Below are 26,915 nucleotides of genomic sequence, written 5' to 3' on the forward strand. Positions count from 1 at the left end.
TTCCCCTTCTGGAACACCCTCGGTATCTCAAGCATACCAGTCTGCATTAATTTATTTTTTCTGCGTTTCTTTAGCAGTGAAATGATTTTCTCCCTATTGTTTTAAAATCTGTGACAGAATTTCTTTGGCAGCAATGCAGCTCTACAGTGTTTGTTTTGGTCTCTTTCAGCTCTGTATCTCACCAACTACATTGTGTTATATAGGAAACTGGGGTAAGAGGCCGCATTTCAGGATGCTGAAACTCAGAGGAAGTTCAGACCTTATTTCTATTATAAATGTACATAAAAAGTCCTGACCAGGAAAGGTTCATAGAAATACTTCTATGGTGAGGTATTGGGGTGGCTTCTGGTTTTTGCAAAACAGAACAGGCCCTGAACCAGACTCTGTTTTCAGATCTCTTTGGTGTTATGCTGTTGGATGAGGGTAAAAGGCTGAGAGCAGTCACCAGGGAGGATTCCTCTCTTGGTCTGCAGAGGCAAGTACCAGGCACCCCAGTGAAGGCCTGAAATAGGTCCAAATTTCTTATCATGTCTTGTTATGTTTGGGAAGCATTTCAGTTTAGAAATTTCTACATCTTAAAATGAGAGACATGTCAATATTATGGTGGTTTTTCAGAGTATAGACACACCAGCAATGTAACACTCCTGGATGGATCAGTGGCCCTAAGCAAATAGGTTTGGTGATTTGGAAAGGAAATAGTCTCAGTTAAAGATGTTTCTGCTGATATCAGGGAATGTGTTTAATCCTACAAGCAAGGGGGGCTTTTGCCAAACAACCATTGACACAAGGAGAACTAGTACTAGGGTGGGCATGGAGCACTAATGCCCATGATGCAGAAGCCTGGAGCTCAGAGATCAGGGACTCATACCCCAAAATTGGAAATGAAGAATTCTTGACAGGAGGGAAATAACTGGCTGGTGTAACAATTGCTGGCTGAAGAAACTGGAGGACTGAATAGTTGCTGCAATGATTTAGGTAAGAAATATTTATTGTAGTTCATTCTGCTTTATCACCATGTTGTCCTTGTTTCCCATCCAAAGTCCTGTTTAAGATGCTGTTTTTCTGTCTGCTGTTGGTAAGCAGGGAGGATGAGCATTTCAGGCAGTTCAGATTAATTTTCCCAGATTCTGGCTGGGTACCTAAATCAAGGTCACTTGTCTTCTAAAATCTGAACACAGTCAAATTCAGGTTCTGCCATGTCTGAACCCTGAAAATATGGGAGATCTGATAAAAGCTTTGAGTTTTAATCTGTTCCTATATTTTCTGGTTTTTTTTTTTTTTTTTTTTGATAAAGAGAGTAATTTTCTCAATGCTGCTTTGTTCATGTTCCAGTCCTGAATCCTCACATAAAATTTTAAGCATCTTAATAGAAACCACTTGGCTGCCTTAAACACTGCTTTTGTCAATGACAAAGGCTCTTTCTGTCTCTTTGCAACACTGCCAGAATCTTTGGTGCAGATTTTATCATTTGGGTGACCCAGATGTAAAGAATTAAAGTGTGGCCGGGAGTTCTGTGCACCCCCTGAAGAACTGTGAGTGCAACACTGAGTGCAGAGTGTCATTTATTATTATGATTTGGTTGAATCATTCCCCATTCCCATGGGAGTTAGATCAGGCAGTGATGGGTAAAGCTGCTAGTCAGTCATACCAGAAGTCTTGCTGCGATTGTCTAAAATTTCAGTTTTTTGTTTTTCTGTAGTTAGGAATTTTCCAAATGATCATCTGTCTAATGTGGCTACCAGGTTCCCAGAGGCCACTGAGTAGGGCTGGGGTCACACCAGCCTTTTGCTCACTGCTGCCCACAGCATACTATCCCCACCAGCCCTGCCACGTCTTCCCTATCATCAGGACGAGGCCATTTTCCCCTTCTTTTCCAAAATAAACCATTCAGTTCACTTGCCAGGAATGTAGAGGACATTTCCTCACATCCCCACAGATACATTTTACAAGTGCTGCTTTTTATGGCCACCTGAGGCACCAGAACAGGCTGCCCAGAGAAGTTGTGGATGCCCCATCCCTGGATGTGTTCAAGACCAGGCTGGATGAGGCTCTGAGCAACCTGGTCCAGCGGAAGGTGTCCCTGCCAATGGCAGGGGGTTGGAACCAGATGACTTCTAAGGTCCCTCCCAGCCTGAACTCTTCTATGACTCACTTTTATTAGCCATAACTTCTCATCTGGAGCAGCTGTTTAAAGCAAAAAGAAACTTTCAGAGCTGAAAATACATGTGTTATCTTCACTCTTCCCTTTGCCACTCAGTACATCTCATAGTACTGAGGCATTTAATCTCTTTTGAATTGTGGGTAGGATGTGAGAAGAGCAGAAGCCACTGACTGGAAATGTTCTGCTCCATCTCTGCACTTTATGGCCTGAAAAAGTTAAGAGGCCTGGAGTAAATGTCTTTTCCTAGATTGTATCAATAAACGAACCTTTTATGCTAAAAAAGAATATTTCCTCTCCCATAATAAAACAGCAAAGTTGTCTTTGTTTCATCCTGCAGCCATAACTGCTTCCTGTAATTATTAGTGAGTAAGAAATCAACTTCCCCTTCTCTGGCAATGCCAAAAGAACCTTTTTCATCTATTTGCTTTGGATAGTAAACTGTAATTTGTTCAGTTGTCTTTTTCAACATTTGTGCATTAACAAAGCCTGCATGACATCAGTTACGACCCTGATGCCTTACTGCTGAAGTCCAGGAGAAAAATTATTAATTCCTAAATTTCAATTTGGGAAGCTGGTTTACTCAGTTGCTAGTTGGGGTGCCTGTGATTTACACCACCTTTTTCTGGCAGTGCCCAGCAGCAGTGTGTGCCAAGCAAGGACTTGCTCTTTAGCAAGTGGGCAGGGGCAAGCAGTGCATCATCCAGCTTCGAAACACTTTTTGACATTTCTGATACAAATGGGTGTAGGACCAGAAGGCAAGTCCTGTCTGTCACTGCTTGCACCTTCCCCCAGCAATCAGCCAAGCTCTTAACATAGTGACCAGGACAGGCTGATTCCTTTCTGTGGCTTTTTCTACACAGCTTTCCCTTCCTTGAGACAGATGCCCTGCGTCAGACTGGGCAGTGGCCATTAGAAAACAAAGCTGATGTTGTTTTCTGCTGTTTCTGTGTTACTGCTGCCCATTTGTATTGCTTGTAGTCTGGACTGACATTTTAATAACCATTAAGGAACCTGAATGACCTTTTAATTGTCTGCATTATCCTTTGTGTATAAACCTGACATTTTGAAGGAACAAAAGAATACAGCCGTGGGCCTGTAAACGAGGGTGGGTTTTTTATTTTTGTGCCATCTGCTTTCACTGTTGCTGTCATGATGTTAGTGATGTGGAGGTAATTGACTGATGATTTTGCATCATCTGTAAGGACGATGCTCATTGTTCATCTTACCTTTTTCATTTTGATTTGTCTTTGCATCTTAAGTATCCCTTTTTTCCCTTCTCTGACAGTTACATTAAGTATCATTTGAATTCCAGGCTTGCCCATTATTGACAGATGACTAAAGACTTATATACTTCAGGGGCTTTAAGGGAAAACAAAAGGAAATGTTTAGGAAGCCACTGTCTGAGCCATCCTATATCCCTCAGTCTTTGTGCTAGAGCTGTTTTAATTTATTGGCTGCTCAAGGACAATTTCTGAATTATAATCAGGCCCTTGACATTCATTGAAACATCATCCCTGTGTGTTCATAACAAGTAGGAGAGCCTCTTACAGCACATGAAGTTATATTTCTGCTGTATAGTTCAATTTATTTGTGTCCTTTGTTATTTAGGGAATGTTTACTGGAAATTGTTTATGGACATAAGGGAAAGTTGAAAAGCAACACTGGCCTATAATTGTTTGCTTGACTTTATTGAATCATGTCTGTGAAGTGCACTTAAAATGTAATGAAAAAAGCTGCATCTGCTTTTAGAATTTGACTCGATAGTGGATTTTCTCCTTTGCTTTTGTAAAAGTTATTTGGTAGAAAACTGCTACATATTTTAGGGGGTGAATTGCAAGAGGCATCAATGTGGTAGATATTTTTCACTTCAGCTGCTGTTTCTGATTTGTATTTTTTACTTTTAAATTGCATTCCTTTTAGGCAGATCACCACTTGAAGGTACACAAAGTGCAAGACCTAGATCAAAATACATTATATGTAAATGCCTGTCTTATGCTGACACTTCTCCACAGCAAATTTTAGTGCTTTTTAATAGGAAATTAACAAGATCATTTAACAGACACAATTCTACCTGATGAAACCACGTGCATAAGATTTCTCCCCAGAATGGCAAGATTCTCTGAAAAAATTCTGGACTTCTGTATTGCTGACCAACAAGTCATCCTGTGGGTTTCTTACCTCTCACAGTTGGGTCCTGCATAGTTTTCCTTGCAGACACAACGCACACTTCCACTCTTTCTGTAACAGGAGACTGCAAAGCTGGAATTTCATCAGGATGAATAGTTAGAACACCAGGCAATGACAGACACTTGGGAATGTTGCTTTTGTCAATGTGAACTCTGGCTCTTGGTTGTTCATTGCTGAATGGGTGCTCAGCTCTCTGCATAATTTATATTATACCCCTTGTTTAGACTTTGAATTAGTTTAGGAAGCACTAATTAGTGTATAGGACTATGGAGCTATATAAGTACAGATGTATAGGTATGAAAGTCTTAGTCTTGCAGTGCAGATCAGACACATCTGCAGGTTTTGATACCCACACTTTAGAGAAGGGACTAATGATAAATGTGTCGGTCATCTGAACCTAATTGTTTCCTGTCTATTATCCTAATGGATAAAATATTGTTTGTGGAAGACACTGCACTGAGCACTTCAAGAACTGAGATTTTGGAATGGGTGCAGCAGTTTCCTGTGCAAATCCTACAGTTTTTCTCAAATACCAATCTGGAAGTTCCTATTGATGAAGACTGACCTCAGTGATGCTGTCCTCATCCAGAGTAACTGAGTTTACAGCAACCAGGGCTGCTCTACCATCTTCCCCAGCAAGATGGAAAGAGTCTGCAGCCTCTTCTGAGACCAACGTGCCAAATTAGTGATGCTGACTGCAGTAATGGCTCGGACTGTAATTTCTACTGCCATGATTCCAAATGGTGGATTCCTTTGTTTTCTTCTGTTTTCAGGACTTAATAAATGTTTAAATAAAAATTAGACCCAAGAAACAGCAGTAGCCAGATGTGAAAAGTGCAAATTTTATGTGTATTTCAAACATGGTGATGGACATGCCTTAAATACATTTACAGGAAAAAAGAGATACAGTCCTAAGATGTTTCTAGTTAGTTTGCAATATGTGTGGTTAAATTTCTGCCAGCACTAGAATGCAACCAGAGTAGTGAGTGGCAGCAGTCTCCAGCTGCAGGCCCATGGTTGCTAAAACACAGCTCCTCAGTCATATGGTGCTGGGCAGCTGTGGCTGGGTTGTCTCCTTTTCACACAGGACAAAAGACTCAGAGCAGTGGGAAAGTGCCTGATCCGTGCACTGCTTGTTCCAGGAACAAACAGCATTGAAAGCTGATGAGAATTCCCGCATAATTTCAGTTCCAGCCAGCGTTTCTCAACTGGTTGGACAACCAGAGGCAAAAAATCTGTCTGGATCTCTGCTGTCTCAAAATATTTGGTATAACCAGAGAGAACATAAAATGAGATTCTTCTCACAGAATTTACAAATTGACTGCTGTGTGGCTTTTACAAGAACATGTTGAGAAAGTCACAATAGTTTGGCAGGCTTCCTCTCCTTTAACAAAATCTAATTCCTTCACGTAGCTGCAAAAACCACATTGTGGATCTAAGTTATGAAGTAGGACTGAAATCTTCCTCAAGCTTTATACTTTTTGTGAACTTTTAGGGGGAAAAAAGGCTTTATAATTCCCTTGGGTTTGAAAAGAAGTAACATCTGCTGGACTGTGAAACAACATCCATCCTCCTTTTTTTGTTCCAAAGAGATGACATTACACTTCATGTGTAATGTCCAAAAGTTACTCCAAAAATTCCCAGGATAGAAAACATGAAGACAGCCTGGTCAGAAAATCTAGAGATACTGCTGAATTCCTGGGAAAAATACCTATCTGGTGAGTCTGTCAGTTTACAGATTTGGTATTCTATTTCCAAAGTAAAACAGCGTTAAAAACAACATCCTTTGGATGGTTTTAAGCCATTTAATGCTTTTCTGCTTCTGGTAGAGTTATTATTTTGCCTTACTCTTTATATGTAGTAGGATTAATGAAGGAAAATTGAAAAAAAACAACTAATAAAGAACATTTGTTCTTTGAATTCAGTTAAGCTTTAGTAAAGCTTAATGTTGCTTAATTTTTTTTTTTGCCTGTTCCAGCCCCAGCTGAAGACTATTCTGTGGTCAGGTCTGTCTCATGCAAGAAGCTGAACAGGCAATTTCTGCACATTATTTAAATAGGGGTATGAGGCAACTTGGGATGGGGTGTTCCTTTAATTACTACCTTCAGGACTTTTCTGAGGGAAAACCGAGGAAGCAAAGTGGATTTTTACTGACGTAGCTTCAAAGGGGAGACAATGTCACAGAACACAGAATTTTCTGAGATGAATGGGCCCTTGAGGCTCATCAAGTCCAAGCAATGTATTGCTGTTAATATTGAGGCATCCGCGTTCAGGTTTCTTGCAACATTTGTTCTCCCTTCCCAACCCCATGCTGCTGAGTTTTGGGTTTGGGATTTCCTTCTCCCTGTTGGTCTGGAACAGGAGAAGCATAATGTCCCTAGCTAAGGAGCATGTTGGAACTGGGAATGCTCTGCTGCCATCTCCCACAGCCGTGGCAGAGAAAGGCTGTAGCCCAAGTCCCTGCTGGCCCTACTGCACTGTGCCCTGCTCAGTGGCCAGTGCACCATCCAACTCCCTGCTCTGCAGAGCCCTTGGGCTGCTGCATGGGGCAGGGTCTGGGTGAATGCAGACCCAGTCATGCTGTGTCAAATGGAGCTGTAGGGAGAGCAGAACAGACCTTGCCTGACTGACCTTGCTTGGTAGAGCTCATGTGGAAGTGCCTCAGGTATGTGCAGCCCAGGTTGTGGCTTCTCACACCAAAGTGGCTGCTCTGTGTCCAACAGGTTACAAAACCTCACTTTGCCAAGGAAAAAAGCCCTGCTCCTGACTGTTGTATTTCTAATTTTTCAGGCATTACAGCTGCTACTGAAACTGGGAGGAATAGTTTGCTTCATCTGCGAGCTTGCTCACTCCTAAGCCTTTCTACATGTGAGCAAAGCCAGGTTCTTCCATGGTCTCTGGAGGATCTTCTCTGTAATCCAGGCAAAGCTGAAGTTTTTCAGCAATAGCTCTTCTTCACCCCATGGCCCTTTTCACATGTCTGCAGCTCACTGCAAAGCCAAGAAGGGATCTGTGGGAATTTGGTCAGAGTGATTTTGTTGCTTTGCCAATTTGAGCCCTGAGAAGCTGAGCAAAATGGAGCTCATCCCACCTTAAGGTAGTGTGAGTGATCCTATAGCAACAGCAAACAAATACAGTAAGGATGAAATTCCCTTTGCTGTGACGTCCTGCTGAAAGCAGGATGGGAAACAACACAAGAGGAATAGCTAGCTCCCTGAAAACCAACCTCAGCCTCTTGGCAGCTATTTACTAGCATCTCCCTGTGGTGAGATTCACACAGATACCTCTCTCCCAGAGCATGAATCTGAGCAAGAGGAAGCTGATAATTTCTTTCAGCTGCATTACTGACATGCCACTAGTTGTTTCTAATGGCTGGTTGTGGCTTGGATTTTGTGTTTTCTTTTTCTTTTTCTTTTCCTTTTTTTTTTTTTTTTTTTTTTTCTGTGAAGACACAAAGCACTCAACATCTGGAGTTCTTTGATTTGGTCTTGGTTTTCTGTCAGGCTTCAGAGTTTCTTACCCAAAAGTAGCTGGGCATCAGCTGAAGGGCACTGTAGGTGTCACAGGATGCTCCAGCACTTTCCTTTGAACTGTTACTGTGCTAACCAGATCCAGCTGCTGTAGACTCAGGGGACTGAAAACTCATGCTTTTTTTTCATGTGTTTGGTGATATGGATTGAACTTTCTGTCTGTCTTTTTTTTCTGTCTCAACCACATAAATCTCTGATGCCACCTTTCTTGAGAATTGTTCTTTAAGGGATTTTAAAAAGTAACCACACAACTGAATTATATCTTCTACGTAAAAGGGTGAACTTGAACTTTCTCATTCTCCTCCCACTTGGTAAGAATTGTTAGGAGCATTTAAAGATATTTTACACCTTCTAAAAGAAATGCTGTTTCCTGTGTTTGTAAGCATGAGCACTGGTAGTCCTCTTATTTACCCCTGTGTTTGCCAAGGGCAGCGACCTTTGTCTCCTGCATTCAGGCAGGGATGCTGGCCCCACCTTGGAAAGGGCCAAATGCAATCCAAATGGAAGAGAGGCAAAGACTCTTTACATACTTGGCAAGTGCTGGCAGGGGGCAGGGGCAGGGCTGGCAGAAGGTGGGCACTCCCCTGACGACGTCGCCGATGAAGCCATCGGGGCACTGCTCACAGTGCTGTCCTGTTGTGTTCCTCTGGCAGTCCTGCAGTGGAAGGAGACAGAATGGAGAAAGTTAAATGGAGGTGCTGCCTAATTCAGAAAAAGGTCACTTAGCTGAAGACCTGGCCAAGAAGCAGAGTGGCTGATGCCACACCTTGATCTTGCAAGGTATTGACAGATTTGGGCAGACAAGATAACACAGCTGCAAATAAAAATGCTATAAATTATTACGGTGACTGGCAGCAAGGGTTGACAAGGTGCTGTACAGGACAAAACAGACAAATGAGGCTGGAAGGTGCTGGAGCAGAAGTGTCAGAGCTACTCAGGTGTAGCTGCCAGCCCTGTTTCCAACTGCATGTGCCAAAAGGGAAAAATCCACTTTAATGACTCCAAAACTAATAAAAGGTATCTGCTGGTAAATATTGTCAACAGACTTGAGCCAAGACACAGGCTTCAGCAAGACAGCTTCTGGAAAAGAGCATAGGGAGCTCACCAAGCTACTTTAGAAGAGTAGGAAGGATACAGAGAGGGCTTCCATTCTTGCAACTGTGCAAGGAGTTTTGTAGTGTCCCTGAATCAGAACTCTCTGGTTACAGCACTTGGTATGGACACAGTACAGATGTGAGCAGCTGTGCCAGGCTTGAGACAGCAAGGAAATAGATCCATGGCAGATGTATGTGGAGAACTACTCTATCAGTGCATATTTGCTGTAGGTTTGGGCTAGCTTCCTTGATTCTTTCCTCTTCTGGGCTAATACCATGGATCATGGAAACTGCATACTGACAGATGTGATTTCCATCCCTGGGAAGATGACAATGTCCATAATAAAGAAGAAGACCTCTGAGTATATGAATAAACATCAACTGATTCAGGAATTCCTGCTTCGCTGTCTGCTGAATAAAGGTGCAAATAAGCAAGGGGAATCAGAGGATGTGATCTACCATGACTTCCACAAAAAACCAACTAAGCTGACAGGATACTTGAAAAAAAGTTTCTTTTGCAAATGGAAAGCTGAAACAGGGTAGGAAATTAAGGTAGGATACAAGAGTAACTTTTCAGCATGGGAAGAGTCACTGTTCAGATCATCACCTAAGCCTCGGTGCTGATATGAGTTTTGTTCAGTATTCACCACCGTCTTACAGAGACAGAAAATGTAGGGCTGCTCAGCTGGGACAGAAAGGCAGGAGGGTGTGTTTGGGTTATGAATAAAGTTTGTAAATAAGCTGAATACAATACAATAGTTCACCCAAATTCTGCAATACAGGAACTGAGGGGCACTGACTTGAAAAGGTACCTCCCTACACAGAACATAGACTGCTGCTACTTTTTGCCAGGAGGTGAGAGTACTTGCTGGGACAATAAGGGATTCCTTAGACAAATTAATGGGCAACAGATTTACAAATGGATATTCCAAGAACTCAAGAGGTATGTACCCTGTGACACACTCTAATACAGCAGTTGTGGCTGATGGTGGAGTATGAAACAAAGACTTTTGAAATGGGAACCAGTCTAGGTTCTCTCCTAGCCTGGCCCTCCCATTGCCTCTGCTGGAGATCATACATGAGCTGCAGAAAAATCCAGTGGGGCCCTGCATGGGACCTCTTGTGGTACCTGGCCCAGGACCTGGGAACTGGCAGGGAAGATGTGTATGGGGTTTCAGGAGTGCTCCAAAGGGGAGGGAGCTCCTTAGCCTGGAGCAAGGGGCATCTCAGTGTCTCTGTGGCTGGAACATCTTCAACAGCCCTGGGGTGGGGTGAGGGAGCTCAGCCAACCAACTGTTCACCTGCAGCAGCCCCTGCAGATTTGACACTCACTTTCTTCTCCACACATGGTGTGTTCTCTGAAGAAAGAGTATGAGAAGAGAGGAATGTGATTAGGGAAGACATTTAATGAAAACAAATAGTAAAGCTTCACTTGCACAGACATTCCTAACTTGGTTTTGTATCCTCATGCTGTGACTTTGATTTAGTGGCAGAATTTTGTCTTGGCAACACTGATGTTTTTGGTTTTGCTTGTGAAAACACATCTGATTTTTTTTTCCCAATATTCCTTATTTGAATTCCATAAAGGATCTCCAATTAGGACTCATTATTTATAGGCTCAGGTCCATTTTTATTCTGGAAGACTTTGCTTGTCTTGATTCCTGCATACTTTATAGTCATAGAGAACCCACTGCCCAGAAATTATTCTTTCTGCAAGGCTGTCATTTGGCCAGAGAACTCTACAGCAAGTAGAATGTGATGAGAAAAAGGAAAAAAAGTCAATTTTTATTCCACAGATCTTTAACTAGACTAGCCGTTAGTGGTTGTAGAGCTAAAGGTGGTTTTACTAAGTCATATTTGCTGTAAGAAATAAAATATTTAGTATATGGAAAACCAGAAGGTTATTTTAATTAAGAGCCTCTAAAATGAGAGAATACTAGGAGAAAGTTTGAATAGAAGGAAGGGGAGGAGGAAAGAAGTGCACTAAGCACGGGGCATGTGGTGAGTGCCAGAAGGCTAATGGAAGGCTAATACAGTTTTAAAGATATTTTAAATTTGTCATTATCCAATAGAAAAATGATGGTAGTGTACCACCAGAGATACAGGAGAGTGTGGGCACTAAGCACTCCAAGTGCTTGAGCCACTCTGTGTCTGAAGCCTTGGCAGAGGCCTTGGGTGTGTTTGGTTGTAGCCTTCACTGTGTTTGATCAAGTCACTTCAACTTGTTTGTCCTCAGCTCACAACACATGGGTATTAACAGAATAAATCTGCTCCTGGTTTCCAAATACGACTGCAATGAACAGAGCAGGAGAGCAGATGTTGCTCCTCAAATCTGCATTTTTGTATCTAAACTGAAGGGAAGTGAAAAAGGGCTCTCTTACCACAGATACCCCATTATATGAGTGCACATTTCTGGTTTTTTTTCTGGTTAGTGTTTATGTAAAAATTATTTATCTTATTGAGCCAGACAGATCTTCTGTGTGTATTTAGAGCCATATTTTTACAGTGATAGAAAAGGTGTCCTTATATTTTATGTTCCATTATTTTGCATCTACAGCTAAACTGCTGAGTGCATTAAGCCCAGAAGACCCACCTGAAGGCAGGGAGAGCACCCTCCCTGCAGCTCGTGGGTGATTCTCAGCATTGGGTGACACTGGCATGGTAGTTTGAGAAAAGTGTTTTTCTTCTCTGTGGATCATTTTGAGTGGATGATCAGTAGCAGCCTGGCTTCTAAAGGCTTCTAGATGAGTCTACAGCATGAAATCACTCATCCTTCAGTACATCAGCAGGTTGTCTGATGACAGAGCAGCAGGATTGTATTTACCTGTGTAAGAAAATGTCTCAGCTGGTCCTGGCAGTCCTCTCTAGCACTCTCACTGAGTGCCAACAATCAGTGTGAGCATTTTTACCTGGTTCTTACTGTCAGTATTAGTGCACACATAAAAATAACATGGAATGGTGCTATGAGTGGATGTGGGGGGTGTGTGGTGTTACTTGGAAATGATCATCAACACTGTTCTCCTAGACCCATTTGATTGGAAGTAAAGCTGCAACTACCACAGAGCACTTCATGTGATGCAGTTCTTCTCAGTACATACATTTGTGCAGAAATAATAATGAAAAGTTTGTTGTTTCTCTTCAGGCAATAGTACTTGGACAAGTTTCCCCGCACAAGACAAGCATGCTTGTGTAAATTAATATAACTGAAAAACTGAGGCATGAATCTGCCCCAACTTCACTTAGAAACCTGAACTTGCAAGAAAAGAGTTCATTCTGATGGTCTTCAAAGGCACCAGCTTCATTAAATCTGCCATTTATGCAGTTTTAGGGAAATTACTTCATCTGAGGGATAGCAAAGTGCAATTTAGGCAGTCTGGACCTTCTCCATAGGAAATAGGCAGCAGTTTGTGTTTTCTGTGTACCCTCTAAAGGTGAAGAAAGACAGGACCTGCCACAGAGTGGTGCAGAGCACCTGTTAGACACCTAATGCTGGATGGCATGGAGGCACTCCAGGGATGATCAAAAGTTGATACTCAGCCCTGCCTCTTGTAAATTAGCACAACAACAACCCTGCCCGCCTCTCCAAAACCACAAATAAAATCCCCCAAAACAGCAGGGTCTTAAATATTGTCTGTGAAATCTGGAAGGGTCCTCCAACTTTGACAATCTTAGTACTTTGGAGATGAAAACAGTTATTGTTGCAATGCATTAGGAATTTTTTGTTTGTTTACCTTTTTTCTCCCTTATTACTTGTCCTACTGAGAGACAGTCTTTTAACAACTGTTAATGCAGAAGATTTCACAAGGATAGATAAATTATATAGGTAAAGAGATGCAGGTGGCTTACATGGCTGTGCAGTCTGTATTTGGAGGTGGATTTAGACTTCCCCTCATATATACTCTCACATCTGAGGTTACAGAACTGCATAGCATTGCCCATCCCAGCACACCAGAATTTGTTTCTATCCCAAAATAATAATAAAAACCAGAATGCATCAAAAAGACTTGAAAGCCAAGAGCTGTACATGTTTTATCTTTTTCATCTATGAGGTTTAGGGTTTCAGGCTTTCTCTCTCCGTCCATTGTGGGTGAGATGCAGTATTAGTTTTCAGAATTTCATATGGAAGAAGGAGATGAGGCACTTAAAGTAAACATAAAGTATTCAGCAATTTTTCACTAAAGACACCTGTCTAAGTTAAAAAAAAAAAAAAAAAAAGAGAATAGCTACAAAACTAATTTCCTGATGTGGTTTGGGTCAAAATACCCTCTCTATGTCAAAGTTTTGATTTACAGACCTTGTCCTGTATTAGTGAAGTGGGAGCTGATGCCTTGCCAAATGCACCTGGCCCACTACTTTCTCAACCCATCACTTGGTGTAGCTAACTGTGACAAATGTGGCTGAGCAGGTGGGAGAGCAGCAGCAGCCCCTCCTTGAAGTCCTGGCCTGATTTCCTTCATGGAACTGGCTGTGTAGGAGTGGAAACAAAATTGGAGTGGCTCACACATTGGAGATCACTGTCACATGTTTTCAACCGTGAACTGGATAGGACAACAAATACTAACTTTAAACATAGCTAAGAGGGAGGAAAATATCTATATCTGATAAAATGTGTTGACTAACATGAATGTTTTTGACAATCACTGCATACTAACACTGCATTCTGGTTAGATTTTCAAACATATGTCACCAATGCTGTATAGATATCTGCAGCCCATCTTTGCAGAAAGAAGCAGTGAGCTATAAGCAGCAAGGCTCTTTCTGAAGGCAGAAGTACCTAACGAGCTGGGGAGTTTTGCTAGCTCCTTACTGCTTTTTGCTCATGCTTGATGGATGGTTGTAGATCCACTGGCAGTTCTCCAGACCAGCCTTGGCAGCCATGTGGAACATATTATCCTCTTGGGCAGAACTGCCAAATCTGTTCCAACCTTTCCACTCAGCTGTAAACCCAAATGCTTAAACACAAATCACTTGCACGACAATATGCTCTATTGTAAAAAATTCCATACAAGGCTGGAAAGGATACCGGTGGATTTATCCTCTCCACTGTTAGGATCATTTGGTCTTTCCTGTTCCAAAATGGTCACATTTATTTCTTTATTTGTCAATTTTCTTATGAGTATTTGGATGCTTTATATAAAGACCAATCAAATATATGGAACTGAAATGATAACAAACCACTCAGATGTGCCTTCACCTTTTGCAATAATGCTTTCTCCAGACTTACTTCTTTTGTTCTGTATTTTTATGCATCAAGGAAGATCTCATCTCCATTAAGAGTAGACACCTCATGTAAGAGATTGATAACTCAGTCTTACAAAAATTTTGCCTGGATAAAACAGCTTGGTATTTTTAAAGAACTTTCTGCCTTTCAATCCATTTTGTTGTGTTCTTTTGGAGTCATTTCCATAATATATTGCAGTCACCTCAAGCAACTTGCTTCCCTAGACTGTGCAATCAAATTTTTAAGTATGGTAAAGCCCTGTGAATTGTACTACTTGCACAATCCTATGCAAGTGTGACAGTTCATGGCTTTAGAAAAGCTGTTTCACCTCCATATTCCAGTCTTTTCAGAGGTGACCATCACAGCCCCTCTGATGATCAGCCATTTGAAGACCACTCCCATGTCTGAGTTTTGAAATGTTGAGCCCTCAGCGGAGGTGCTCTAAAGAAATAGGTCAGCTGTAGGTTGTTGGTGGGGTGTGGTCTGGGGGATGGTGCAGGAGGTAAAATGTTCCCTTCATACTTTCCTGTCTTACTAGCAGCAAAACCTGATGGGCTTTATGCAGGGGAAATGCACATCCCTGGGCCTGCAGATGGCCACTTGAACCTCTTGCAGTTTCACCCAGTTAGCATCACATATATGCCTGTTTCCAAAATCAAAAGCTAGAGCCTAAAAAGAGAATTAATTTTCTTCTTGTAGCCAGGATTGAAAAAAATATGTTAAAAATCCAAAGTCCAAGATCAGCACAATGAATTGGTGTTTCTTCCTCTACTGGCTTTACATGCATCACCAGATAGTGTCCTTGAAATGAAGCATTATTTGACATCTCTCTTTTAATATATAATTAGTAGAGCTGACACTGTGCTAGCTATTCTTCTTCTAACACTTGGGTGATTTCCTGTCCTAATAAAATGGACTGTGTGTCTCTTCAGTTTTAGTCACAGGATCACGTGCCTGATTTCTGTGCTGGTTTTATGTAGACATCTACGCAAGGAAGGACCTGTCTCCAAAAATTTTTTCTGCCTGGTTACCTAAGGAAATGGTTGATTCATTGACTGTGTCATTCAATAAGCTTTTAATGACTCGTGGATTTGGTTTGTACTCTATGAATAAGCTGAGAGAAGTTTTGAAACAGAACCTCAAGATATATATGTCAGCAGAAATTAAAGATATGAGCACTCTACCTTAAGGCATCATTAAAAAGGGTTTAATTTTATTTGATTTTGAATTCAGGGCACAGGCCAATGAAAATTTCATTAATTTGTATGCTGTGGGAACTACATTTGCCAAATTGATTTGAGGGATTTGCATAATAAGATGGCCTCAGAGCATCATATAGGCCCCAACTTTTTCATCCCTTTTGAAGCACAGTACTTTTTTCTTTTCTTACTGTCTTGTCTATTTATTCAGGTCTTACAGCTTAGTTATTACTTAGACTGTAAAAAAATATCTACCAATCAAACACAGTGTTATTACTTTCATGTTATAGCTTCTAGTATGGTTAGCAGAGTTAACTTTGAAAAGTTAACTCTTCAAATCATTCCAGTATGCTGATAAACATGGGGATATAGAAAACTTTAACTTTGGGGAAGATCAGTTCTTCCAAAGATCTGCTGCTAAAGATGGTTTGTATCTATGGCTCAAGGTTAAGGTAACATGTGGTTATGGTGGAGAATCTATAAATGATAAAACTTCAGAACGCCATTGCATCTTGGAAGCAGGGAGATGGCAAGTTCATAATAATGGAAATAGAGGATGACAACAATAAAAATCTGGGATAAATACAGATTTATCCCACAGCTCATTAAAAACTAACTGAATGCAGGAAATCTTGTCTAACTACAAGGTATGGTGGTTTCCACTGCAAGACTTATTGGACTAGGTGGCCTTAAAATTTGAGAACAGGGAGAATGGTGAGCTCTCCATACCACATGGTCCTATCTCTTCACAGGAACTCCCAGATGTAGAGGTATTGACTCATTTCTGCCCCAGCAGGCTTTGCTCAGATCCATACATGTCATTCTCCAGCTCTTGGGGACGGCTGCTTTGTCCACTGATTCTAATACAAGCCACATTACCAACCATGAAGTCACCTTTTCCTAAACTGAATTCATCCATTCATCTAATATGCTTCTTCCTGCTGTAATTCAAGTTAAATCTTTCTTTAAGCTTTTCTTCTCCCAGGCTTTCTCAGTCACATTTTGCTGTTTGCCAATTTCATTAGTCTTCCAAACTTCTCCAGAAATTTCCGAATCTTCAGGAATGTCCTTATGGGCATCTCTGGTTCTAGTTTATGCTATCAAACATTCAAACCTCCTTTTCATTCTGCACTTTTCCTCTACCTTTCACTTTTATTTCACTTAAGCCTTTTCAGTGTTCCTTTTTATTCAGAAGTAAATGACCTGAGCTTAATGGCTTTTAAAGTCCTTCAGATGAGCTATCAAAAGGCAATTTGAACTCAAACAATAAACTAGACTTTAGCTTTTAGTTTTATTCCTTACTACCTAGCTGGTTCCAAGAGAAGAAACACCAATCAGGAATGTACATTTACTTTCAGATCATCTCTTCCTGATACTGTAAATTTTCTGGTTTTGTTTGTTTGTTTGTCTTGAACACTTGACTTCAGCCATATTTTTGTAGATGACAGGAAACAGTTCTGTAGTGCTTGTAACCTGGGGATATAATAATTTCCTAACTCATATATTCTACTCCAGAAGCTCTCTGGTGACCAGGGTCATCAGAAGCAGACGTGTGACAAGCAATCTGGTTCCCAAGTCTTCCATCAGATGTTTTCCCTTGGCATCACTGTCACTTGACATTGTCACGAAGGGGACAATGATCCCATGAGCCAAAAGCCTTGTGCACGTAAAAGAGAATAGCTGGGAATGCTTGGCAGTCTAAAACCACTTTTGAAAATTTAATATTAAAAGGTAAGCCGATATGTGTTCTACAAAAACCAGCCAATTCTAAGCACATTGCAATGGCCAAGCCATAGTAATTTTTCTTCCCCTGAACAGCTGCACAGTCTTCTTCCCACAGAAATAAAAATGGTAGGAAATATGCCATGGAACTTGACTTGATGTATTTGAATAACTGGAAACTTGATAGTGGTTGCCACAAAGCAAAGTATGTGAGTATTATGAGTCCATTTTATGAAGAGATAAACTGAGGGCAAAGGTTTATGACTTGTCAAAAGTAACACATGGCAGAGCAAGGGGTTCTGGGCTCTTACAAACTATACTCTTTACAAGCCTGCAAAGAGTGTACTAGTGCCTAGCTCTTGCTAGGTGGTTTAAACACTATTAGCTTCCATCATTTTTTTAGTGCATTAGTGCCCTAATTGCCCTCTAGTAGTTGAGATTAGTTTTACTGGGCTGATTTTTGCTCTGGAGCTACAAATGTTTGACTACTATTACTAACACACAGCTTTCTGTATGAGGTGATTCTGAGTCAGATTGAACATATGGGAAACAGTACCTTGGAATTCAACACACTCTTCCCCTGGTGTATTGTTTCAACCTTCTCATGTTGTTCCTTGGCAGCAGGAGACTGCCATGCAGCTGAATTGCTCTGGGTAACACATGTATATACACTCACAGGGGTCACTCACCATTGTAAATTGTTTATATCATACACAGTGCTGTATTCATAAAGGGGAGAAAGAAATGAGTTTGAATTTATACATTTTTTTTCTCCAGAGGCATACAAAACTCTTTCCATATTTCTGATGGACTAAAAATTTTCCATATGCTAACTGTCACAAATACTGCATGAGGAAAGTGTTTTGAATCTGCAGAGATAATTTAAGTGAGAATTCCTTTTGGCCAGGATAATTTATTATGGTATTGATCTTGGCCCTACTTATGATCCCTCTTCAGCAAAAAGCTCCTGTGGTACAGACACTGCTTTTGCATTGTATTGAAACTGAGCATTGGTGTTAAAAGTCAGACAATCAGAGAACAGAGGAATTCCTTACCACACAGATTCCAGATCCATCAAGGCATCTGTTTGCATTACCATTACAATTGCAAGGAGAGCATTTTCCTGAGCTGGTACGATAAAATCCTTCTTGGCATCCCTGCAATGAGAAAAAAAGTATTTCCTATGCATATGTAGCAGGAGAATTAGGTTTGGTGAGAGGAGAGGAAAGCAAGGCTACAGCCATCAGGTCTCCCCAGAGCACACTGCACAACCCCATCATAGCAGACCACACACACACTGCTGAACTTGAGTCTGTTCTTTCACTCTCTGTCCTGCCTTAGAGTGTTAAAGCTGTCAGCATTCCTGCCTGTGCTCTGTCCCTGACAAGCTCTGGGTGTGGAGCTGGCAGATTCTTACTGCATGTTGTATTAGAGGATGAGTTAACCAGAAACCATAATCCTTATTTGGTAAAGAAGGTGTGTTTATAGGAAAGGAATGGCTTTTACTGAGAAAAGGAATGAAAAAGAAAAAGAAAAAGAAAAAGAAAAAGAAAAGAAAAGAAAAGAAAAGAAAAGAAAAGAAAAGAAAAGAAAAGAAAAGAAAAGAAAAGAAAAGAAAAGAAAAGAAAAGAAAAGAAAAGAAAAGAAAAGAAAAGAAAAGAAAAGAAAAGAGCTTTAGAAAATTTACTTTACATCAAAGCTTTGATGAGATTTGGATGAATAACCTATGGGAAACAGAAACATACCTACAAAGATCAATGCCCTTTTGAATAAATGTGTGGCTTTGCCTGTTTATATAATTTAGTAATTTTGATAATTTATCAGAGCTTACCAGAATAAAAGAGAAATGGTAAATATCTGAATCACCTTATTTTGAATAATAATTAAAGTGATAATATAAGGAATTGGAAACACAAAGCTATTAAGGCACCCTTCAAAGACTGAGAAACAAGAAAATTAAAGCAGATAGTTTTTTGTTGTGTATAATTCTTGTTCTTCACTGAGGAGCTTTTCCCTCATTATGCAAAGTTGGTGGGATGTACACAGACTGACCTCATCAGTAAATTCTGTTAGCTCAGGTACCCTTTGTTACCCTGCTCAACCTGTCCAGTCTCCCTTTGTCACATGCATTATGCTAGATTAATGAATTTTTGGATCCTAAATATCTCACTCTTGTCTGTCTTGCAATATTGTTGCAGAGCTGATATAAAGACACCATAAAGGCATATAATTTAGCACTCCAAAAATGATTTGCCACACCAGTGATTTGCCAGCAGTGATGTTTCTGCTACCACTTACAAACAGCATCCCTGAGGTGGCTGTCAGAACTTAAGGTATGCCAGACTTTCCTGAAATATTTCTTGTGGCACTCTGTACAGAACTTTTTTATTCTGTGGCTCTTGAGGTCACCTACCCTTGAAAAAAGTGGGAAAAGTGTAAAGTTCAAGTAACTAAGAAGGGTGTGGGTCTTGCATTTGTATGAGCTAAGAGGCTTCTTATTGTATTACTCTGATCAAATCAGGATTAGCTTTCCTTTGTATCTTCCTATTCCTTATATTCCTGGGTTGCCCTCAAATCAAGGATGAGGTATTTTTCTGCACTGTGCAGAAAAATTGCTTAGCACCTGTAGCTTCTCATGCCCGGGTAAGCTCTGGCAGAGCAGCAGGTGTGCAGTACAAATGCAGACCCACACAGTGATACCTCCCTACCTGCAGACACTGGCCTGGGAGCAGTAGTGCCAAATATCCCTGCTGGGGCTAGGCAGCCCTGGCACTCTGCTGTGGCCATGCCACTCCTGGGACCTGCACTCACATGTCTGCATCGGGCTGTAGGTACAACTGGGGAGCTCTGGCTAGCAAGGGCCAGCAATCCTGAGTCTCAGCTGCGTGCTAACTTCCACTCCCAAGTGCGGCTAGGTCCAGCCAGACAAGCTGCTCACTTTAAAAACATCTTAGGAGATGACTAACAGCCTAGCAGGCTTTAAAAATGAGGTTTAGAATTTAATCATTGGTCCCATCTTATCCCGGAGAGCTCTGAGAAGTGGAGATGAACATAAATGGAAAACTCAGTTGCCTTTACCATTCCTGTGCACAGAATTTTATCTGGTTTGTTTTGGAAACATTTTCTTTGATAATAGCTCCTAGGAGGCAAAGTCTTCAGACCACAGACTCTTTGGGACAGCAGAAATACTGTCTATTTCTACTGCTTGTTTCTTTCAGTTGTTTAGTCTTTACACAGCGGTAGGACTGGCTCCCGCCAGACTAAGGATTGCAGCTCAATGATTACACCACACACTGTGGAAGGGAGACAGTTAGTTTCTAAATTGAAAACAGATTCTTGTCCCAAAGTCTGCCTTTGCAATGTTTCTTTCCACCCATACTGATCTAAAGCTTGTTATATTCTCTGATGAACAGAGCTGGTGGGTGGTCCTAGCTGTGTTCCTCTAGTGTCTGCCCGAAAGCTTTGTTGGTTTTGCAGGTCTAAGCAGAATAATTTTTTACTTATGATAGTGAATATGGACAATGGAAATGTTGGAATGCTTGTAAAGGTGTCTATGTAAATCCTTTGGTCAGCCATAATGATAATTTATACTTCATAATTTATACTTCAACTAATGGTATGCCTGCACTGCAGCCATGAGAGAGTTTTTATCTAGTCCACACACCCACACAAGTTAGGGCAGGTCAGTGCTACATTATTGGTTTTAGTTTAAGGGCGAGGGCTGCACAGACTTTGCTAAGGTCCACTGGGAACCAGTTTACCTCCTATTATTATCAGACACACTTCTGAGTTCCTTCAGACATCAGCCTCAAGTCTGGGTCCCTCTAGTTCCATTGTCAGAGTCCCTCTTCAAAATGAGATGTGGGGAAGTCATCTGGGTATTTTTTTCATAGTCTTTCCCCCCCATGTTATTAAATTAATCACAAAAAACTTGGAAGGTGCTGATGCTCACTATTTCAAAACAGTACTTTAAACCATGGGTTGCATCAATGTAAACCAGAAATGAGATATTGACAATCAATGGTATGAGGGACAAAGGAATGAAGGGAAGATAGGATCCAGATTTCCTTTAGGCTCTGAAGTTTTTTGAGGCATTCTCAATTATTCTGATATATTTTTGTTGCTCCTTGCCCTACTAGTGATAATGGAGTGATTGGTTGGTTGTTCCAGAGCTTGAGCCAACATCATATTTATAAAAAGAAGTGTTAGAGTGTTAAGCTAATTGAGGGATTCAAGTTGCTGAATGTTCTGGGAGCACAAAATATTGCACACAAAGCAGAAACAGGACTGGAACAAAATGGAAATACTCTGCCTGCAAAATAGTCATGTAGGCAATTGAGTGAGGAACATTTCCGTCCACTGTCTGTTTCTGAATGGTGAAGACAATTAGAAGGCCAAAATGTTAGGTCTGCATTAGCAATTATGTCTTCACAATTATTAGATATTTTTTCTCCCTGAGGGACAAAGTTTGCTCCAGTTCAAGTTGAAAAGTCCAATCAAATCTTGGCCTTGCTGATCTCCTTAAAAATCTCTGTACCCATGGGGCATTTATTCCCCTGCTCCCGCCCTGCATCTGGATTGAATGATTGCATTACTTAAAAACAAGAACCAGCTGCATGCTGAAAGTGCTGGGGAGCCTGTAGTAATTTTCTGCTTCTTCAGACCTTTCTGCTGGTCTGGGTGCAAGATGTGACTGAAGATGGAAGACAATTCATATACACAGAGTATGAATTTACTCCCACATTATATTCCAGCATTCTATCAATTTCATTGTAGCTGTCCCTGATCTGCACCTGCAAACTGAGGGCAGAACCAGCTCCCCCATTCCCTCTCTGCTGCCAGCTCACAGTAGTGGTGCAGCTGTGCTGGGGTGGGTGTTTGCTCTGAACCTGCCTCTTCTGGTTTGCTTTCCCCAAAGAAGAATGCTGTGCTGGTAACACACACAGAGCCTTCTCTGTGGTCACATCTGCACTGGCCAGCTGAAGAAAGGCAAGGTGTGGAGGCCTTGATCTTGCTCCTTGAGAGACAGTGATTTTCCTCCCAATGACCAGGCCCAGCTCAGGGCATGGCATCTGTTAGGATGTGCTCCAAGAGGCTGTTTTTATAGGGCTCCCTTCTGTGGGCAAACACAGGGAGTGTTCAGAGCACGGACACAGACTGTGGTATCCTGTTTGACCAGGAGGTCCCAACACTGCTTTATTCTGTACTTCAGATGTAGCCATTGACTCTCTCACCTCTCTTTCTCATGGTAAGAAAACATGGCACATATCTTTAGTTAGGACTGGAACTTGTGACTTTTGAGGGTATAACACAAAAAAGGTCTCTTCCACGATAAAAGGCTCCCTTGGATCCGCACCAGTGCTTGTTATTTATGGAGTTTCCTCCCAAGTGCTGAGGTACACAAAAGCATGTGTATTCAGGGTTAAATGGTCTGCATTTATAGACATTTAATGGACATTTCAGCTTGTGTTACATCCATGGTACTATTTTCAGTCTTGGACCAGGAATCCCATCACATCTGGTCCACAACAAGCCCAGTAGAAAAAGATGGTGCTGTCCTCCAGGACCATTGTGAAAGAGGAAACAGCTGGTGCACGTGGGGAACTGAATCTAAGGAACAGCACTCAAAGTAGCTGCCATTGCACATCAGCTGCCAAGGCACTTCTAAGCTTAGGGCCAGCAGAGCCTTGTTTGTAGCTCCCAGCAGTGTTATGGTCCTTGCTGCTACAGGGAGAGTCCAAAGGTGTGCTTCCCGGTCTGAGAAGGATCCTCAGGGAGCTACATGGATGTTCAGGCAGGAGGCAAAGGTCAAACATTATGGTATTACTTGGTAGAGTCTCACTGCTAGAGAGAAAGGTCTGTTCAGGATAGTTAAAGTGAATGCAATCTGGGCACAGCTGAGCCTGATGAACTCACGGGCTTGAGATGAAATGAAAATTAACTGAATTAGCATAATATCCCAGATCTAGCTGCAAAAATACAAATAAGTTCTATCCTGTATTGGAAACACTGTGTTTGTGTAGAAGGGTAATTTTTGATGGCATGAGGAAAAAAATTCACATTTTCTTAGTTTCTGGCAGTCTCCATATATTACTTCATATGCCAAGAGGTTAGATAAATTACTCTGGTATCATTTATGATATGCTAGTCAAGTCTTAGAAGCTGTTCCTAATCGTGTCCTTTTTATTCTCTTCTCAGTGTAAGAGAATATAATTAATTCTCATTACCTGTCACCTGGTTTTGGCCAAGTACATACATAGCTATCTCTGGTTAAGCTGACATACCACAGTTTGTTTACTTTCTTTATCTTGATGAAATTTAATTTGCCATATAGTTTAATCTTGAAAATATATTTGTACATTCCAGTTTTCATTTTTCTGCAGTCTGATCTCTTCTGTAAAGGTGGTAAAAATATTATAAAAAGACATAAACCTAAGGAAGTCATAGTTTGAGGAGTGTGAAACCTGGCCTGAGAGGCTGTCTCTCAGTCAAAATATTTATGGAGAACTGTGACACACATTGTAAATTATTTGAATAATAATGTTTATCACTTGACATAGATTGAGTAACAGTTTTGGAACTGCAGGACCCTTAGAAGTCCCCATTGTCTCTTATGGAATGAAAGAAAAGAAAGAAGAAAAGAAAACAAATTCTACTTGAACATTATAAAGCTTTGCTTCAGAACACAGGGAAAAGCAAACAGAAAAGTGTTGCTTCTCTGATATAACAGCTTCTCTGATATATCAGCCATATATACCTGTAAAAGTAGGACCCATGGATAATTTAAGTCCATGTTTTCAATGCATTGATGAAAACAATCAGACAAATTGCGTGGAGCAATGTCCCTTCTTGGCAGCTTTATATCAATGTGTAATGTGGAAGGAACAGTTTGGAAAAACAGGGGTTTTGGACTGAAAGTTTTATCAAGTCTCTGAAACTCTATATCTTTTACCATACAGAGATGGAATACTTGAAACCACCTCCATTCATTTTAAATTCTTTGTCTCTAAAGCAGAGACCAGTCTGCTGGAAGTACATGGCATTACCATGGAAACATCAGCCCTCTGCTCCTTGAGGACATTTCCAAACTCAACCCAAGCATGCTTGCTTTTGTTTATTTGTCTTTATAAGCAGCATTTGAAACTGGCAGCTACAGTTCTGAGGCCTTTTTGAAGTTTGTTTGCTTAGGCCAACTTGAGATAAATAGCCTATTGCCCTTCCTAAAAATAAAGATGTTTTCCTGCTTGAATATCTCCCAGAACTTTCATTTATGCAATTGTTTATTAGAAAAAGGAACATTAGAGAAACAAGCCTGAGAAAGCAGTCCTCTACTGTACATTTGATGTTATTTCAGTTTCTCTGGCTTCCTCAGAACAGGCGGGACTCTTTTCCAAAGAGATTGCTGGTTTTGATCACCTACAATAGGGACTTCACTTTCAATCCCCAGCCAAGAGCTCACAGAAGTCTTGCCAAACACTCAGCGCTCAGCAGGTCTCGCCCAGCGTGTCGGTGTGAGCCCTGAAGGCAGTCCCAGGCGGGAGCTGTGTGCCCAGGTGCAGCGCTGAGCTAACACAGCTGTGGTGCGAGGCTGAGCTGCCCTTGGCAGCTGCCTGCCTGTGCAGGAAGGCTGAACCACAGCAAGCTGGGAGTCATCCCCAGGGAGACTTCCACACGGGATGCCATGGGGCCAGAAGCCAGCTGGACGCCCGTGGCGTGGTTTGATTTCTTGTATACGGAAACCTACCTACCAGAGGGATGGGAGGGTGGCTCATGGGTAGGTGCCAGCTCTGTACACAAACTCCATGAGACAAAGCCTATTGCACTATCAGACCTGCTGTGCCTTACAGAAGTGCCCAGGCTGCAACAGCTATGACACAGGTCTGGCCAAAATCCTGGGCCCTGTATCCCTGGAGAAGTGCAAGGTCTCCTTGGAGTCTGTTCCACAAGTCAGTGTGTTCAGGTAGAGAGAGTGGATAGATATAAAGGAAATCTTGATGTCTGACAGACCCAAACAATTCTCTACGTACATGCAGGGAAGATTTAGCCTAGGAAGAAGAATGACCCCATTCTAAGGACACTTTCTGGGATCTTCCAAAAGGCACACAAAAAATACTGCTTTGCCAAATTGGGATGTAAATATACAAAGTGTTTGAATCCATGGACATCCTGTCTTAAAAACACTCTGGGCAGGCACAAAATCTGTGGCTTATCATGCTTGGAAATCATTAACTACAAAACTGTCTTCTTTACCTTGGATGGATATACAAATATACTTCTGGTATTTCATTCATCAAAAGATACTGAGGACAGACATGTGACTTTCCCATCTGCTTTTTAGCTCAGGACATAATTGACTTCCAGTGCACTTAAGCATGGATTTTTAAAATCCAGTCTTCCAGCTGTAGATTGATGGTCATTTGCTTCTTACTCCTTGGGAGCAAACTAATAGACATTTCAAATTCCTCAGGTCAAAGACGTGTTATTCATAAGCATAGACACAAAGATTTAGTTCTTCTTCAGCCTGGTGAGAAACTTTATGCAAACAAAAAGAGCTGTGATAACACTGCATCCCCCTCTCCTGACCCTCCTGCCTTTGGTGACCTGCAGAAGAAACCTCTCTCCACTTGTTGCCAAAGTATAAACCCCAGCAGATGGACAGAAAGCACTGTGTGCAAGTCCAGCTTGGTGTCAGCCTCTGTACTGGTGTGCAGCACACTCAGGAGCTCTGGCTGTCTCACACAGCCAACATGCACTTTATTGATCACAGAAAAGGGGCTTAACTGCTGGAGGTTAAATTTCAGGTTGAGAATTCAGCATGTGTAGTTTTTAGGAGTATCTTTTCACTGTGTGGGGTTTCAGAAGTGTGTGGGTACAATGGGATGGACAAGGGTTAAGTGGGAGAAAGGGATATACCTGTATCTGCTCTGCAGGGCCCTGCTGCTGTCTGAGACATCCTGGTTTTTGCCCTGGTCCCAGAGGACTGGATGGACTTACATGTTCACTAGAAGACAAATAAACTGTACTTGCTGCATAGGATCAGCAGACAGGAAAATCTGAGCCCATCAGAGATTAAGTTTACTAGACTGGTAAGGTGTTTATTAATTATTGTGCTATGGTGGTCTTCACACCTAGACTTTTCCACATTTTTGGATGAGGATCTCAGCAGTGCCAGCTCACCAGTTCTTGCTGAAAATGCTTTGGGACAAGATAATGACTATAGCTGAGAAACACTGCTAAGAAAATTTTGGGATTCATTTAAAGTTAGAACTATGCTGTTTTTTGTGTGCCCAGGAGACAGTACATATTTTACAGGTACAGGTATGATATCTGAGCTGTGTGTCTCAGCAGGCAATCCATTCTAAGCCATTTCTAATTTGGCCTAGCTAACCATGAAAGGCTGACTTGCCACATTTCTTCACTAGGAGAAAATAAATCACTGAACCCATCACCAGATGCTTCCAGATGCCTTTGTATGGTTCCTGATTCCTGTTTTCCAAAAGAGTAGGCCTGTGAGAGATAACTGCATGAAAACAGTGCTTGTAATATTATTTTCTATTTTAGATATTATTTGGCGTTGCTCCTCTTCTTCACAGTTTTTGTTCTCATCTGTTTGACACATGAACACCAGACTGTTCATGAGATCATCTGCAAAGTGCAATCAAAAAATGCAAAGTAAAGCTCTGCATTTTTTCACATAATACCTTGTAAGAAAGAAGCTTGAGACGGTGGTCTTTGCCTCTCAAAAGCTGAAATGTTTGAGATAACAGATGGCTGTATTGAAACACTTTGATTTTTATTGCT

General features: G+C 41.3%; 1 protein-coding gene across 1 annotated transcript in view; it reads right to left on the bottom strand.

Annotated features, from left to right (window-relative positions):
- LAMA4 (laminin subunit alpha 4) overlaps positions 1–26,915 on the bottom strand; it is a 97,629-nt gene that overhangs the window by 56,975 nt on the left and 13,739 nt on the right. Inside the window, exons 2-4 of the mRNA XM_084203182.1 lie at positions 18,170–18,271; positions 8,409–8,533; positions 4,340–4,420 (exon numbers count right to left, since the gene is read on the bottom strand). Of these exons, the coding sequence (XP_084059308.1) occupies positions 4,340–4,420; positions 8,409–8,533; positions 18,170–18,271 (308 nt within the window). The remainder of the gene's footprint in view (positions 1–4,339; positions 4,421–8,408; positions 8,534–18,169; positions 18,272–26,915) is intronic.

Source organism: Fringilla coelebs (assembly GCF_963513975.1).
Source record: "Fringilla coelebs genome assembly, chromosome: 3".
Taxonomy (NCBI): Eukaryota; Metazoa; Chordata; class Aves; order Passeriformes; family Fringillidae; genus Fringilla; species Fringilla coelebs.